Genomic DNA, 15,609 nt, shown 5'->3' with positions numbered 1-15,609 from the left:
GGCGTTCGGTAAGCCCGTTCGGCTGTGGATGGTAGGCAGTCGTGAAAGAATGACGAACGTTGCACAACCGTAGGATCTCGTCGGCTATACGCGCAAGAAAGCAGCGACCACGGTCGATGAGCAGTTGGCGGGGAGCTCCATGGACAAGTATAACGTCGTTGAGGAGGAAAGCAGCGACATCACTTGCACAACTGGTTGGTAATGCTCGTGTGACCGCGTATCGTGTGGTGAATCAGTGGCCACCGCAATCCATTTGTTCCCCGATGCGGACAGTGGAAAAGGCCCTAAAAGATCCAGACCCACTCGACAGAATGGGTCTATGGGGGTGTCGGTCGGCTGCAAAGTCCAGCTTGTAAACCTGATGGCTTTTTCCGGCGTTGACAGCGGTCACAGGCAGCCACGTAGCGGCATACTGCGCGGTATTCGCCGCGAGATCGACCTAGAGGTGGCGCCACCGTCACTCCAGTAGTGTGGATCGGCAGCCGGCAGCACTCGCAGAAACGCACGCTGCGTAGGTCTGCTTCCGAGTTTACGGCGGGTTTGTTGGGGATGAAAACGTGTCTTCTGCAGTATTTCTGCAATATTGCAGAAAACATCCAAGGATTTCGCCAATGCAGCAGAAGAAGAGCGGATTTTAGGAAAACAAAGCACGCAACCACCAGTCTTCTAGATTTACTTTGCACGTTTCTTGCGCAATACTGCGCTCATGCGCCTAATGCTTGGGCCTGCCTAATGACAGCTTTGTTTTTCTTGTCGACTTTTAAACAGTTTGCACGTGTCTCATGCGAGTGAGACCGGCGAATTTAGTGTCAAGCCCACGCAGATACGAGGTTCGTGCTTTGACCTGCAGTAATTTAGATTGAATCGAGACAGCCTGGTTCACTATATCGTACTTGACTCGAGGAATAAGCAGGTTAAATGTAGCATTGGCAGCGCACTGCTTGGTGAGTTGCTTTAGATTGAGTGCACATCAACTCTGGCCCAGACAACCACGCACAAGTATTTCCCAAAAATGAGATCACGCGGACACTATACAGGAAACCTCGCCGCACAGGAAAGCTGATTGTTCACGTGTACAGCGCTGAGTGGATTGAATTTGCCTAGATGCTTTTTGCGGCCACTGTCATAGAATGTGATAGTGTATTAATGCATGCGCCACTAACTGTAAATGATTTCCTGAAACTGAGGAAAGTATAAGGGATTTCTGATGTGTGTGATGTTAATATATTGCCGCATAGAAGACGACGCCAAAGATGATGACTGGCCCCACAAGCGTGAGCCTGGAAGAGAAGGAAGTTGGAGCGCAAGACTCGTCCAGGTTGATTATTAAACCCGTCCTATCTTTGGGTCCTCCTTGGCGTTCTATCGAAACGTGACACTGGTGGAGCGCGCTGGGGTATGCACAAGACTCCTTCCGGCAGTCCACAGCGAATCCCAGACATCGACACGCTTGTGCATCGCGCTAGCCGCCGCCTTCTAGGCCTAGCCACGGAGTACGACTATCTGCCGAGCGACTCTTCAAACGACCAAGTCCATCAGGTCTCCCAAGCCATGGTTCATCCCAACCCTACGCCGGTGACTCTTCAGAACACCAAGGTGCCAGAGTGCTTTCGCGGGGAAGCGTTTGAAGATGTCGAGGACTGGCTTGACCAGTTTGAGCGAGTGGCCAAGATTAGTCAGTGGAGCGCCGATCACAAGCTTTGCAATGTTTATTTTGCCCTTCAGGATTATGCTAGAACGTGGTTTGAAAACCACGAGGCCAGCATATCCACATGGAATGACTTCCGCCGCCGCTCCTCCCCATCGCCACAGCGTTATTCTCCGCCGATGCGTCGTGGCAATGCTGACGTTGGCGGACGGCGTGTAGTAGTTGTTGATTTTATATTAAACTGAGCTTTGTTACTACAACTTTGAACTTTAGGGGATTCGAATAAAAGTGAAGAAATCACATGCGGACAAAAACTCTTTAACGGTAACAAAAATACTGGATATATTCAGCAAAGTTTACACGTGTCTTTCTCCGACGAAGATTGCGTTCCACACAGTCTCGTCCCCTCTTCTCCCTCTCGGCCAGTCGTTCCCAGCAGCACTCGCACCCCGCACGTGCGCACAGCCTCCTCGTCGCCGGCCCAGGCCCCTCCTTCTCCTCAGCGGGGTGCCACGCCGACACTTGTTTCCAATCGCGCGTTCCCCGGTCGTTCCGGGAAAGTGGACCATGCCGTCTTCGGTTTGTAACTTGAAACCTAGAAACGCGCTGACTTTTGCTGGCTGCTCTTTCGGGAGCAAGAACTCGGTATTTCTTCTTTTTCTTTATATATTCTTTACATCCTCCCCCCCCCCCCCCCCAAAAAAAAAAAAATGAGTGCAACTCATTTTATGCGCGTCTCCAAGGGATAGAGGAGCTGAACCGGTCGCCTTATGATGGCCCCGGATGGCATCTTAACTGTGCACGAACGCACACGTCCATTTCGCCCCTTAAAGACCTCCACCACGCGAGCAGTCCGCCACATATGCTTCGGCGCCTTTTCTTGATGCACGATAAACAAGTCGTCTACTGTGATCGCACTCGCAGGGCTGGAAGCGGACAAGTGGACCGAGCGTAACTGAAGCAGGTACTCCTTCAGCCATCGCTTCCAAAACGAGTCCATGACCGTTTGTCGGTATTTACACCTTCGACCTAAGTCGGTTGCACTGGCCGAAGGAACGGACGCTGCTTTAGCTTCGGGCAAGGCGATCAACCGTTTCCCAGTGAGCAGATGGGAAGGCGTGAGAACCGATGTTTCTTCTGGTGCTGAGGAGACGTAGGCTAGTGGCCGAGAATTAATCGTAGCCTCGACGTCTGCAAGCACTGTGGTTAGCGCCTCGAATGATAGGCTTTGGTGTCCGAGGACTTTCCGCAGCGCTTCTTTGACAGTTCTCGCCATTCGTTCCCACCAGCCTCCCCACCATGCGGCCTTTTCTACGATAAACTTCCAAAATATCTGCTGAGAAGTGGTGTAGTCTTGTGTATCGCGGCTACGAAGAATCTTCCACATTATCTGCAGGTCTTTAGAAGCCTTCTTAAACGTCAGTGCGTTGTCGCTGTAAATGGTCGACGGCAGTCCCCTGCGCACGACAAAGCGTCGTAGAGCCAGTAGAAAGCATTCAGTCGACAAATTGGAGACTGGCTCCAAATGAATTGCACGTGTTGTGGCACAGGTGAATAGGGCGATGTAACTTTTGAAGCTACTATCCTTCATTTTTGTGTAAAGTGGACCGGCAAAATCTATGCCCACAACTTCAAATGCTTGAGTGCCGCTCACTCTGTCGCTAGTAAGAGATGCCGTGGGCGCTGTTGCCGCCTTCAGTCGCTGTCTGGAGCACACAGGGCAGGACGCTATGATTTTCTTTAGTTGTTGCCGCGCGCTAATAATTCAGAACGACTCGCGAAGTTCTGTCATAGTTGACTGCACCCCCCCGTGTAGGGTGCGTCGGTGTGCGGCATTCATGACGAGGTTTGTGAACGCGTTTTCTTTCGGAAGGAGTATGGGGTGCTTCACTTCTTCTGTCAGCGCTGCAAATTGAAGTCTTCCCAGCACCCGTAGCAGACCTTTAGGATCTAGAAATAGCTGAAGCTGAGCCGCTTGCGAGTCAGGTAGTTTTTCTCCGCGGGATAGAGTTGTAACTTCATGCTCGAAGCCTTCTCTTTGTGCCCATTTAATCCAGCAGTTGCGTGCAGCCTCAATCACCTCCGCGATAAGAAACTCCTCGTTAATGGCATTGCTTTTCCGGCAGTTGTTAACGAATCTTCTTATCCAGGCGGTTACTCCGAGCAAGCGAGTAAGGCTGCTATAATTTTCCGCTCGCAGCAATGGAGTGTTTGGCTCTGGGATAAGAAGTTGAGTCGTCTGTCTCTTTCTCTCTTCTGCAACTACCTCAGGGCTGCACTGCACAGCAATCTGAACCTTAGGCCATACAGTCAAGCCATTTCCCAGCCATTCTGGGCCATGCCACCAAAGATCGCTGATGCAGAGGCTCTCTGCCTTCATGCCTCTCGTGAGGCAGTCCGCTGGGTTACTGTTTCCCGGGCAATGCCGCCATCTCTCCGGGTTGGTTGCACTTTGTATCTCTGTCACTCTGTTTTGCACGAATGGTTTCCAGTTTTTCGCCGTACTTCTAATCCAGTGGAGCGTAACCATCGAGTCAGTCCAATAGAACACATTTGTTTGGTGATCAATTGCTCCTTGTAAGTAGGTGGCCATGCGTGATGCAATTACAGCCGCCATCAGCTCCAACCGAGGCAGCGACAAGGCCTTCAGAGGCGCCACGCGTGACTTGGCAAAGATGAGGTTGACGCTCACCATTTCGTTGTCTTTTCCAATGCGGAGGTAGGCCGTCGGACTTGCGTCGCAAAAAATGTGGAGCTGCCAGGAAACTTGGTCGTTCTGTATGATGCAACGTGGGAAGGAAAGTTGTCTCAGATTGGCGAGGTCTGAACACCAACTTCTCCATTCCGCTTCCAAGTCGCTCGGTAATTGGTCATCCCACTCAATACCTCTCTCCCATAGCCTTTGAAAAAGTATCTTTGCCCGCACCACGACGAGGCCCAAGGGGTCGAATATTCTTGCCGATGCCTGCAGCACCGCGCGCTTCGACGCAGCTCCGCTAGTTAATGAGCTTATCACACTGGCCAGGGATATTGCCATCTTGTCGTCAGCTGCGTTCCATTTCATTCCTAGGATCTTCTGTTCACCGTTCGAAGGTGTAGTTTCGTCGTCCCCAAACTCCGCGCGGACTGCATCGGAATTCGAGGACCATTTCCTTAAGCGCATGCCGGCGTCGCTCATTATGTCGGTGGCTTCAGTGGCTATTCTCAACGCCTCGTTTACTGTAGCCGCCCCCGTCACCAGATCGTCCACGTAAAAGGAGTCCTTCATGAGGCTCGCCGTTTTCGAGACTTCCTTTGTCGTGCATTCAAGGTGGTGGAGGAGGGTAGCGGTCAGCAAATACGGGCTGGCTGTCGTACCGAACGGTACCCGAGTCATTCTCCATTCTTCGATATCCGGCAATGCTGACGGGTCAAGCGGCGGGCTACTGTACCAGAAGAACCGCAGGGCGTCTCTATCCTCAGGCCGCACGCTTATCTGAAGAAATGCTTTCTCGATGTCTGCTACGAGAGCGACCTTGTGTAGGCGGAACCGCAAGGGAATCTGCACCAAATCACTGACGAGGTTAGGTCCTTTTCCAAGTGGTCGTTGAGTGACCGTTTCCCCGGAGCGTGTGATGATTTGTCGAACACGACACGCAGCTTCGTCGTAGTTGCCTCACTACGTACGACTGGCTGATGTGGCATGTAATAAACTTTCCCAGACACTACTTCTTCGGTCACCCGCTCCGCATGCCCTGCCTCGAAATAACTCCTAATGGCGTCGTCGTATTGCTGAGCGAGTTCTGGATTGCGGCATAGTCGCTTTGTCAGGTTGTCGAGTCGCCGAATTGCCATATTTTTGTTGTCGTTGAGTTCGTTGGATGCGTCTTTCCAAGGCAAGGCAACTTCATAGCGCTGACCTTTCTTTTCCAACTTTACCTTGCTCAGTGTTCTTTCGTCGTGTGTTTCTGGGGAATCTTTTATGCCGATGGCGTCTCGTTCCCAGAAATTCTGCAGCGTAGTGTGGACCTGGTCTGCAGTTTCCAAGCCTATTCTTATGCAAACATTGTTTGCGATTGCGAGGCTTGAAGTCACACTGAACGGTCCCTGAATCGTCCAACCAAACTTTGTATTCACCGCTGCTAATCCTTCATTTTCGTTGCATCTTTGCCCCTCTCCCGTTTGAAATTTGCAAAGGTGGTCGGCTCCAATTAGTAATCCAATACCTGGCACTGAAGACATGCCCGGATGGATCAGTCTGTCTGCGAGCAGTGCTCCTCGAACTTCCATCTGTTGCACAAAACTGTGATCTGTGGGCACCTGCCTGACGTCCTTGCATATGAAGGGCACCTCAATAGCCTCTATTGCTATTTCGTGATCTCCGTATTGGCTCCGAAGGCGAACTTCTACCAGCCGGCAGCTTTGGACTTGCGCGGCCGCAGCCCCAAAGCTGTTTAGGTGGAAGTCAGCCTTTCCTAAAACCTTCAAATCAAGTGGTTTTGAGATATCTTCTCGAATGAACGTTTTTTGACTTCCACCGTCCATTACGCCCCGGATGTAGCCGTATTTTGTGCTCCCCAACGCAAAGGCACGGAAAGTCTGCAGTGCCGTCTCTTGCGTTTCTTCTGTTTTGGCGTCTGCATGCACATTAGTGGCGGTGATCTCTGTTGGTACGTCAGTTTTGATCGCTGCTCAATTGGGGTTACACATTGAGGTAGCGTGCCTTTTCTCGCAATACCCGCATTTTATCTTTCGCCTGCAGTCTTTTGCTCGGTGTCCCCACCTTGTGCATCGAAAGCACCTTTTCGCCCTGGCAAGTTTTTCGGTTTTTTCTTCGTTCGTCAGTGCAGCCTTGCAGATCTCTGTGTCGTGCCTGTTCGAATCGCAAAATGCGCATTTCTCTGTTTTGCCTGCTTGCGCATAAATAACAGCGGCACTCGGAGTCGGCTGCCTGGCGCGTTTGCCGAAGTTTTCCTTGTAAGAAGGCTTCTCAAAGGCGGGACCTTGCCTACATCGCTCTCCGACATTCTGTTTCTACTAGCAGAAAATGTAGTACCACCTCTAGCCTTCTCTCTGATCTGCCTGCGTCGAGGCGGAGGACTGCTGCGCTGGTGACGCGGGACTACTATCGGGCGGCGACAATGCATCTGTCTTGGTCGCTCGGCTTGCCAGGCGGTGAAACTCCACCACCATGTCTCGCGGCAGCGCCGTCAGGATAATATCGCAAAGCATTGCGCAGTAAGCATGCTTGGTCACTCCGAGAGCCGTTAGCCCGCAAATGTGGGCTTGAACATGATCGTAGAGCCGGCGGACTCCTCTGACATCTCCTGATGACGACACTGGCGGTAGCGTCCTTAATTTGGTCAGGTGTTCTTGTTCGATTAGCCCCTTGTCTCCGAAACGGCGCTGCAGTATCTGTATAGCGTCTTCATAGCAGGCCTCAGTCGCTTGTAACCCTTTAACTGCCGACGCGGCAGGCCCAGTGAGGAGGATCTTTAAGTAATGAAATTTCTCTGCTTTGGACAGGGCCTGATTATCATGCACCGCTTCGCGGAAACATTCCCAAAACGACTGCCAGTTGGCAAGCTCACCATTGAAAGACTGGAGCTGCAGCTTCGGAAACCTTATTGCAGTGAGTCTGGGCGTCGGCACGGACGTTTGCGTCGATTCGGCATTCTGTTCAGACGCAGTCTGTTGTGAAGCTGCGATTCGAGCCCTCAGTTGGCCGATGAGGTTTATGGCCCGGTCGTCGTATTCGACGCTTTCTGTAAATTCGGTCTCGAACGCTTCCTCCGGTAGATAGTTCTCCAACTCGTCGTTGATCTTCCGCAGCTCATCATTGCTGACTTCCAGTCTGTGAAGCAGAGCTGTCAACTGTTGGACGTTGGCTGTCGGCAGTGCTGTTGTGGCCTCGTTGATGATAATCGTATTCTGCCCTCGTCGACTTCGCCTCTTCGCTTTGAGCTTTTCCATTTTGGTCCGTCGTGGTCTTTTCGGATTTCGCCACTATCTTCTCTTCCCGGGTTTCGGCACCATTTAGTATTTGTTGATTTGATACTAGACTGAACTTTGTTACTACAACTTTGAACTTTAGGGGATTCGAATAAAAGTGAAGAAATCACACGCGGACAAAAACTCTTTAACGGTAACAAAAACACTGGATATATTCAGATACGTTTACACGCGTCTTTCTCCGACGAAAGGTGCGTTCCACACCGTCTCGTCCCCTCTTCTCCCTCTCGTCCAGTCGTTCCCAGCAGCACTCGCACACCGCACGTGCGCACAGCCTCCTCGCGCCGGCCCAGGCCCTTCCTTCTCCTTAGCGGGGTGCCACGCCGACCCTTGTTTCCAATCGCGCGTTCCCCGGTCGTTGTTGTTGTTGTTGTTGTGGCTGTAGGAAGAAGGAAAAGAAAATTTGGAGGACGCTTAAGCTTCGCCTTCAAGAGTGGAACGCGATAGCGTTATTGCACCTCGTCGAGAAAACTTACTAAACGCAAGGGTATTGGGGCATCCTCGCACCGGTACCCGCGCGGCCCGAAGGGGAGAAGCGGGTGAGCGAAGATAGTGATCTAAAGAAAGGAAAGACGCTTGATTCTACAACCTGTGAGGGTGCACGGCGAAATTTCAGGGGCGAGTGGCGCGCCACGTGTCGGGGCAGCGCCACACATTGCGAGGAGGGGTTCTTCTGTTTGCCGCAAGATGGCTCTGCATGTGCGCAGAACGGAAGAAATGTAGCGGAAATGTACTTCGCTACTCGTGTAACTGCGACTTCTGTAAGTAACATGCTCATAATTACCGATATACACTGCAGTATAACGTTCTACGGCATGTTTCTAAGGCAACACCGCATTCACTAGAAGCGCTTTTGTACCGCTTTCAAGCATCGAACTCGTGGCTGAATATCTTCAATCCATTTCCCCGGCGCTCGATATACGGAAAACAAAGCAAAAACTAGAATTGATAGACGAAGATCGTTATCGAGGTGCGTTAGTGAGGGCAAGGGCAGAAGACACAGCTGCAGGGGAGGCGCCATCAAAACGAGCGCTGGGGTTCGAAAAAGCAAACGCTCAACGGAACCACATCGACCAAATAGATTGGGGCGGTATCTTGGCGGCGGACAACGACCACATCAAAGCAGCGTTCAACGCCCATTACCAAACCCTCTTCGCATCCCACACGGTAGACGCTATCACTTTTAAGAATAAGTTTCTGGCGACGATACCGCGTCTGGACGATGAAGTGAAAGAGAGATTAGAACTAAAGATAACTGAAACAGAAGTGGAGCACGCTATTGACAGTTTAAATGCCGGTAAATCGCCGGGACCGGATGGGTTCAGCGCGGGTTTTTACAAAGAATTTAAGTACGAAATCACACCTATTTTGAACGCAATTTATAACGATGCCTACACAGTAAATGCCCTGCCTCCGTCATATGGGTCATCCCACACCGTACTCATTCCTAAAACTGATGAAATAGACAAATTACGCCTGGTAACATCTTACAGACCCATAGCACTTACAAACGTTGAATATAAAATTTTTATGAAGGTTTTGGCCCGAAGGTTGCAAACGGTTATTAAGGATATAGTAGGACCACACCAAACGTGTGGGATAAAAGGGAGGTCAATAGTGACCAACATTCAAAAGGCGCGAAGTGTCCTTGAGTGTTGTGATGACTGGGATGGTCAGGTCGCCATGCTTCAGATCGACCTCGAAAAAGCATTCGACTGCGTCGATCACGAAATTTTGTTTTCCCTTTTAGAACATGTGAATGTTGGTTCAGTTATATGTAAGGGTGTGGCCCTGGCGTACCGTAACTGCACGACGAGAGTGATTATTAATAAGAGTCTGGGAGCCCCCATTCGACTGCAGCGTTCGGTGCGACAGGGCTGTCCCCTCAGCCCTCTTTTGTTTTGCATTTATATTGAAACATTGTGCATGAAACTTATGAATAATGTCAACATTAGTGCGTTTAGGTTACAAGCAGCCGAAGTGAAGCTGCTCGCGTATGCAGACGACATCGTTATTTTTACGGTTGACCAGGAGAGTATCACCGAGGCTGTCAAATGTATCCGTGAGTTCTCTCAAGTTACCGGTAGCGGGGTGAACTGGGCCAAGTGCCTTGGGCTCTGGCATGGACAGTGGCCGTCGAAACCACATCGCTTTGCCAATGTTACGTGGACAGACATACCGACCAAGTACTTGGGCGTCGAGCTGGATGCCTACCGCGAAAGCGAGCATTATTGGAAAGGGCAAATGACCGAACTACGGGAGAGAGCCGAGAAGTGGAAAGGCGCCAACATGTCGATTTTTGCCAGAGCTACTGTATGCAATCTTTTCTTTATCAGCAAACTTTGGTTCGCAATGCAAGTTTTGAGTTGTTCGCGCGTAAACGTACAGAAGTTACACAGGATTTTCGCCGTTTTTGTTTGGGCAGGTAAATGGGAACGCTGCAGCAGGACGAATTTGTTCCGTCGGGTAAAAGACGGCGGTTTGGGACTCGGCCATCTGTTTTTACGGCAGGTGGTCAACCGGTTTTTGTTTTTTTGGGATGCTTCGGACCCTTTCTTACGCACCGTCTGCCAAGTTAGGCTACGGCGCCTACTGCCGGAGTTTGTTGTCTCCACCGAAGAAGCTACGGGTGGGATTTTTGGTTATTACAGGGAGGTCGTCGCTAGTGTAAGACTTCTTTCAGTGCGTTTTTCTAATGAATATTTGTCCACTGTAAAACGAAAAAAGCTGTATCGCGATTTATGTGACATTGTTTTGCCACAACCCTTGTACAGAACCTTATACAGTGGAGGTCCGGGCAGAGATGTCTTGAAGAGAGTAAAGAAAATGCAGGTGTCGCCAGGAGCTAAGACATTTTTCTTTAAATTACACACCGGAACATTATCAGTAAAGAAGTTTTTGGAGGAAAGGGATTTTTTTTTACCGTGGGGGGCGCACTGTTTAATCTGCAAGCAGCCGGAAACAATAGACCATGTTTTTTTGCATTGTTGGGAAGGGGTTTATTTCTGGGATGTTTTGCAACGTACGATAAAGAAAGAATTTCCACTAGACTCCCACGGCATCCGGTATTTAAGCATTGATAATGAAGATGGCGTTCCGTATGATTTAATCATGCTCATGGGCCTCCACTCTATATGGCGCTCCAGAATGGCGGGCTATCACTGCGACAGGGATGCTCGACCCGCTAGAATATACTTTCGAGAAAGTGTGAATTGGTTTATTGCCATACAGAAAGTGGCTGCTGAACCTCCCGAATGGCTATCAAGGGTAGAGCCTTTGCTGCCGTTGCGGGAGTTTTAATGTACTGAGACGAAGCCAGCCTGACATTGGCTGATGATGACCTTCCAATATGTACTTTGTTTTGTGTTATTCGTGTTGTGTTCTTGTGAAATGGTATGAACCAAAGCCAGCAAATAAAGAAAAAAAAAAAAGAACTCGTGGCTGAGTGGTAGCGTCTCCGTCTCACACTCCGGAGACCCTGTTCGATTCCCACCCAGCCCATCTTGGAACTTGCTTTTTATTTATGAAGTGCATGTTTATTTATGAAGTGCATGCCGGGATTTATCGCTCACTGGACGCCGACGACACCGGCTTTTCTGCGGCACGAGCTCCTTAACGCTACCGCGTTAAAATGCGCGGGCCTGCTACTGGCTCTTTAGCTGAGCCACCTCCGCTGCCTCGTGCAGACAGAAGAGAAAACAGAAGAGGGAATGAAAGACGCGCGCCGCAGCAACAGCCGTCGTCCACCGGCGGGTGCAATGACGGCCTACAACAGATAAAAATTCTGTGGCAGGCTAGCCCCCGCCGCAAGCGGCGGTGACCTACCTGCGCCAGCCCCAACAGGGGAGTGCCACTCCCCGGTCGTTCCGGGAAAGTGGACCATGCCGTCTTCGGTTTGTAACTTGCAACCTAGGAACGCGCTGACTTTTGCTGGCTGCTCTTTCGGGAGCAAGAGCTCGGTATTTCTTCTTTTTCTTTATATATTCTTTACACGGCGGTCCCCTAGCCCTCACCGGGGAAACTAACAGCCGCAACCTCGCGAGGGGAGGTTGCACACAGTCTAAAAGTGTCAAAACCCTCACCACCACCGCAACTGCCGACCGCCCGTGCTTCTGACGCTGCCGTTAGTATTGACATTGCCGCACTACCGCCGAAAATGCCGCCTACATTACCGCCGAAAATGCCGCACCAGATGAGCAGCCCCGACGACGAAGCTGACAGCGCCGACCTTGCCGCACTTCCGCCACAAATGCCGAAAGAGACGAGCAACCCAGATAACGATGTTAGCGCTGACCTCGCCGTTTCCATTGATGGGCTGGAGGTACATGCTCTGGTGGATACCGGGGCGGATTTTTCAAATTTTAGCCAGAAACTGGCTGACACGCTGCGCAAAGTAAAAACCGAATGGACTGGGCCAGTAATAAGAAGTGCTGGGGGCCAGCTACTGGCACCGACAGGGAAGTGCACTGCCCGGATAGGAATAGGAAACGCGGTGTTTGTTGGCAGCTTCGTTATTCTCCCTGACTTGCAAAAATCTGATCTTGGGCATGGACTTTTTGCGTCTTCATGGAGCTGTAATCAGCATTCGTGACAACGTCGTTGCCTTCCCCAACAATCATGAAGACCTTGGTTATGCGGAAGTACCACTTATGCCCTTGCGCGTCGCCAATGGGACAGTGACATTACCTCCGCGATCATGCTCTCTTGTTGAAGTGAAGTGCGACATGGCGCATACCGGTGATGGTATCGCCGAAAGGGCAGTCGTGCTGGTACTAAGCCGAGGTGTTTCTATAGCTCGAGGGCTAGTCAACTTGACCAATAGGCAGACCGAAGTGCTGCTGACAAACTTCCGCGACGAGCGTCAGCAAATTCCGAAAGGCACAACTGTGGCTTTTTTCAACAGCCTCCCAAATGCGCAGCACTGCTTCTCACTGCAACAGGGAGGATCAATGTGCAAGACGCCCGTAACCATCGTCGATGTGAGTCCAAATTTGTCTTCTCCAGAACGGGGCCGTCTTTTGGATCTCAAAGATCAATTTCGAGACTGCTTTGCTTCCGAATCGCGGATCGGCCAAACGCCTTTGACAAAACATCGAATCATCACGGATGTCTCGATTCGCCCGATTCGACAAAATCCTTACCGTGTAGCTCCAAAAGAACGTGAAGTCATTCAGCGCCAGGTGGCCGAAATGCTTAGAGACGACGTTATCCAGCCGTCACAGAGCCCCTGGGCTTCCCCGTGGTACTTGTTAAAACGAAGGACGGCAGCTTACGATTTTGCATAGAATACCGCAAGCTCAACCAAGTAACTAAAAAAGACGTGTACCCTCTTCCTCGCATCAACGATTCCCTTGATCGCCTAAGAAATGCACGTTACTTCTCATCAATGGACTTGAAAAGTGGATATTGGCAGATAGAAGTAGACGAGAGAGATCGGAGACCGCATCCGTCACTCTCTACGGATTGTACGAGTTTAAGGTCCTTCCGTTCGGTTTATGCTCAGCACCAGCAACATTTCAGAGGTTGATGGATACTGTGCTCTCGGGACTTAAGTGGCCTTTACGGCGTGATTGTGTTTTCGGCTACTTTTGAAGAGCATCTACGCCGTTTTCTAGCTGTATTTCAAGCCATACGATCTCCGGGTCTCACACTAAAACCCGAGAATTGCCACTTCGGGTACGAGGAGCTGCAGTTCTTAGGTCACGTCGTTAGCCAAGAAGGTGTCCGGCCTGATCCTGAAAAGCTCTCCGCAGTCGCCAAGTTCCCGACACCAATGGACAAAAAGACATTGCGGCGCTTCCTGGGCCTTTGCGCCTATTACCGCCGGTTTATTGCTGATTTCTCACAAATTACCCGGCCATTAACTTCGCTGACGCGTGACAACGCTGTCTTTCACTGGGGTGAAGAACAGGAACAAGCTTTTAATGAGCTGCGGAGACGTTTACAGACACCACCTGTCCTGGCGCACTTTGATCACGACGCCCCTACACTGCTTCATACGGATGCGAGCAACGTGGGCTTAGGTGCTGTGCTGGTGCAGCGCCAGGATGGTGTGGAAAAAAGTAATTACTTACGCCAGCAGGACCCTATCTAAAGCAGAAGCGAACTTCTCGGCAACCGAAAAAGAATGCCTTGCAGTGGTATGGGCGGTTATGAAGTTCCGCCCTTATTTGTACGCTCGCCCCTTTCAAGCAGTTAGCGACCATCACTCGCTCTGCTGGCTGACGAATCTAAAGGACCCTTCAGGGAGACTCGCGCGTTGGAGCCTTCGATTACAAGAATTCGACATGGCAGTTATTTACAAATCTGGAAAAAAGCACACGGATGCTGACTGCCTTCGAGTAATCTCTTCCGAGTAATCTCTTCATTCTTTATTCGCAACAACGTATTTTACAAGAATAACTTCCGCCCTGGGGGAAACAGTCATCTACTCGTGGTCCCATCTGCTCTCCGCAGTGAAGTTTTGCAAGCGTGTCACGACGAGCCAACCGCTGGTCACCTAGGCTACACCCGCACGTTGGCAGCGTTGGCACGTTGGCGCGTATACTACTGGCCAAAACTGCCGGCGACAGTGAAGCACTATGTACGTACGTGCATAGACTGCCAGCGCCGTAAATCACCCCTCGTAAAACCAGCTGGCCTACTCCACTCTCTTCAAGTGCCAACAACACCTTTTAAGCAGATCGGCATGGACCTCCTGGGACCATTTCCGACGTCCACAGCCGGGAATAAATGGATAATTGTCGCCATCAATTATCTAACCCGCTACGCGGAGACCAAGGCTCTGCCAAGGGGTACCGCCGCCGAAGCAGCTCGGTTCTTCGCGGAGAACATTGTCCTGAGGCATAGTGCTCCGGCGCACATTATAACTGACCGAGAAACTGCATTTACGGCCGAACGTTTGGAGACCGTTCTCCGCCTCAGTGGCACCATTCACCGTAAAACTACAGCCTATCACCCCCAAAACCAATTGGTTGACGGAACGCCTCAATAAAACCATCGCAGACATGCTTTGCATGTACGTTGACATGAACTACAAGAATTGGGACGAAATTCATCCCTACGTCACGATCGCCTACAATACGGCACGCCAAGACACCACTCGTGTGACACCATTCAGCCTCCTTCACGGGCGACCAGTAACAACTATGCTGGATGCAATGTTGCTCCCGAATGCCGACACCGACGATCTCGATCAGGACGCCGAGGAAATCGCTCAGCGTGCAGAGGAAGCTCGCCAACTAGCGCGTGTGCGGGTCAGGAATCAGCAAGAGCATGATACACGACGCTACAATCATAGACGCCGACATGTCATGTACGAACCTGGCGACAAAGTGTGGGTCTGGACGCCTATTCGCCGCCGTGGACTCTCCGAAAAACTATTGTGGCGATACTTCGGGCCCTATGTTGTTCAGCGACGTTTAACTGACGTCACTTATGAGGTGGTGCCAGACGGGGTGTCGACCTCAAAGCGACGCCAGCAACAAGCCGACGTCGTCCGCGTTGTACGCATGAAGCCGTACAACTTGGACTGACCTTGACCTCCTACTCCCTTTTATGCTCATCGGGACGATGCTTCCTAAGGAGGGGGGGGGGAGGGGGGGGGGGCAAATGCCGCGTAGAAGACGACGCCAAAGATGATGACTGGCCCCACAAGCGCGAGCCTGGAAGAGAAGGTAGTTGGAGCGCAAGACTCGTCCAGGTTGATTATTAAATCCGTCCTATCTTTGGGTCCTCCTTGGTGTTCTATCGAGACGTGACAATATTATAACGGTAAATTAGTAGTGTAATTATTTTGTTTTGCAATGTGAATAAATTTCACCCTGTGAGAGATCTTTTACACACTTGACAGAATTTAGAATAATCAGCGATTAATTTTCAGTAACATTAAAGGGCAAGCTACGAATTACTCGCTGCGAAGACATCATTATAAACTGCGCATGGGCACTGTCATGTTCTGGAAAGCAATT

General features: G+C 50.9%; 1 protein-coding gene across 1 annotated transcript; it reads right to left on the bottom strand.

Annotated features, from left to right (window-relative positions):
• Positions 1-6,688: 6,688 nt before the first annotated feature.
• LOC146177651 (uncharacterized) lies at positions 6,689-7,600 on the bottom strand. The gene has a single exon (XM_084581609.1). It carries the CDS (start codon positions 7,598-7,600, stop codon positions 6,689-6,691), a length of 912 nt encoding a protein of 303 aa, XP_084437735.1.
• Between the last annotated feature and the right edge of the window lie 8,009 nt (positions 7,601-15,609).

This window comes from Amblyomma maculatum, chromosome 10 (genome assembly GCF_055883805.1).
Source record: "Amblyomma maculatum isolate TAMU_Amacu chromosome 10, ASM5588380v1, whole genome shotgun sequence".
In the NCBI taxonomy this organism is placed as follows: domain Eukaryota; kingdom Metazoa; phylum Arthropoda; class Arachnida; order Ixodida; family Ixodidae; genus Amblyomma; species Amblyomma maculatum.
This window is presented reverse-complemented; position numbering and strand designations above follow the sequence as displayed.

Excerpts from the sequence above, each read along its gene's own strand:
- LOC146177651 (XM_084581609.1), bottom strand. The coding sequence starts at position 7,600 with ATGGAAAAGCTCAAAGCGAAGAGGCGAAGTCGACGAGGGCAGAATACG.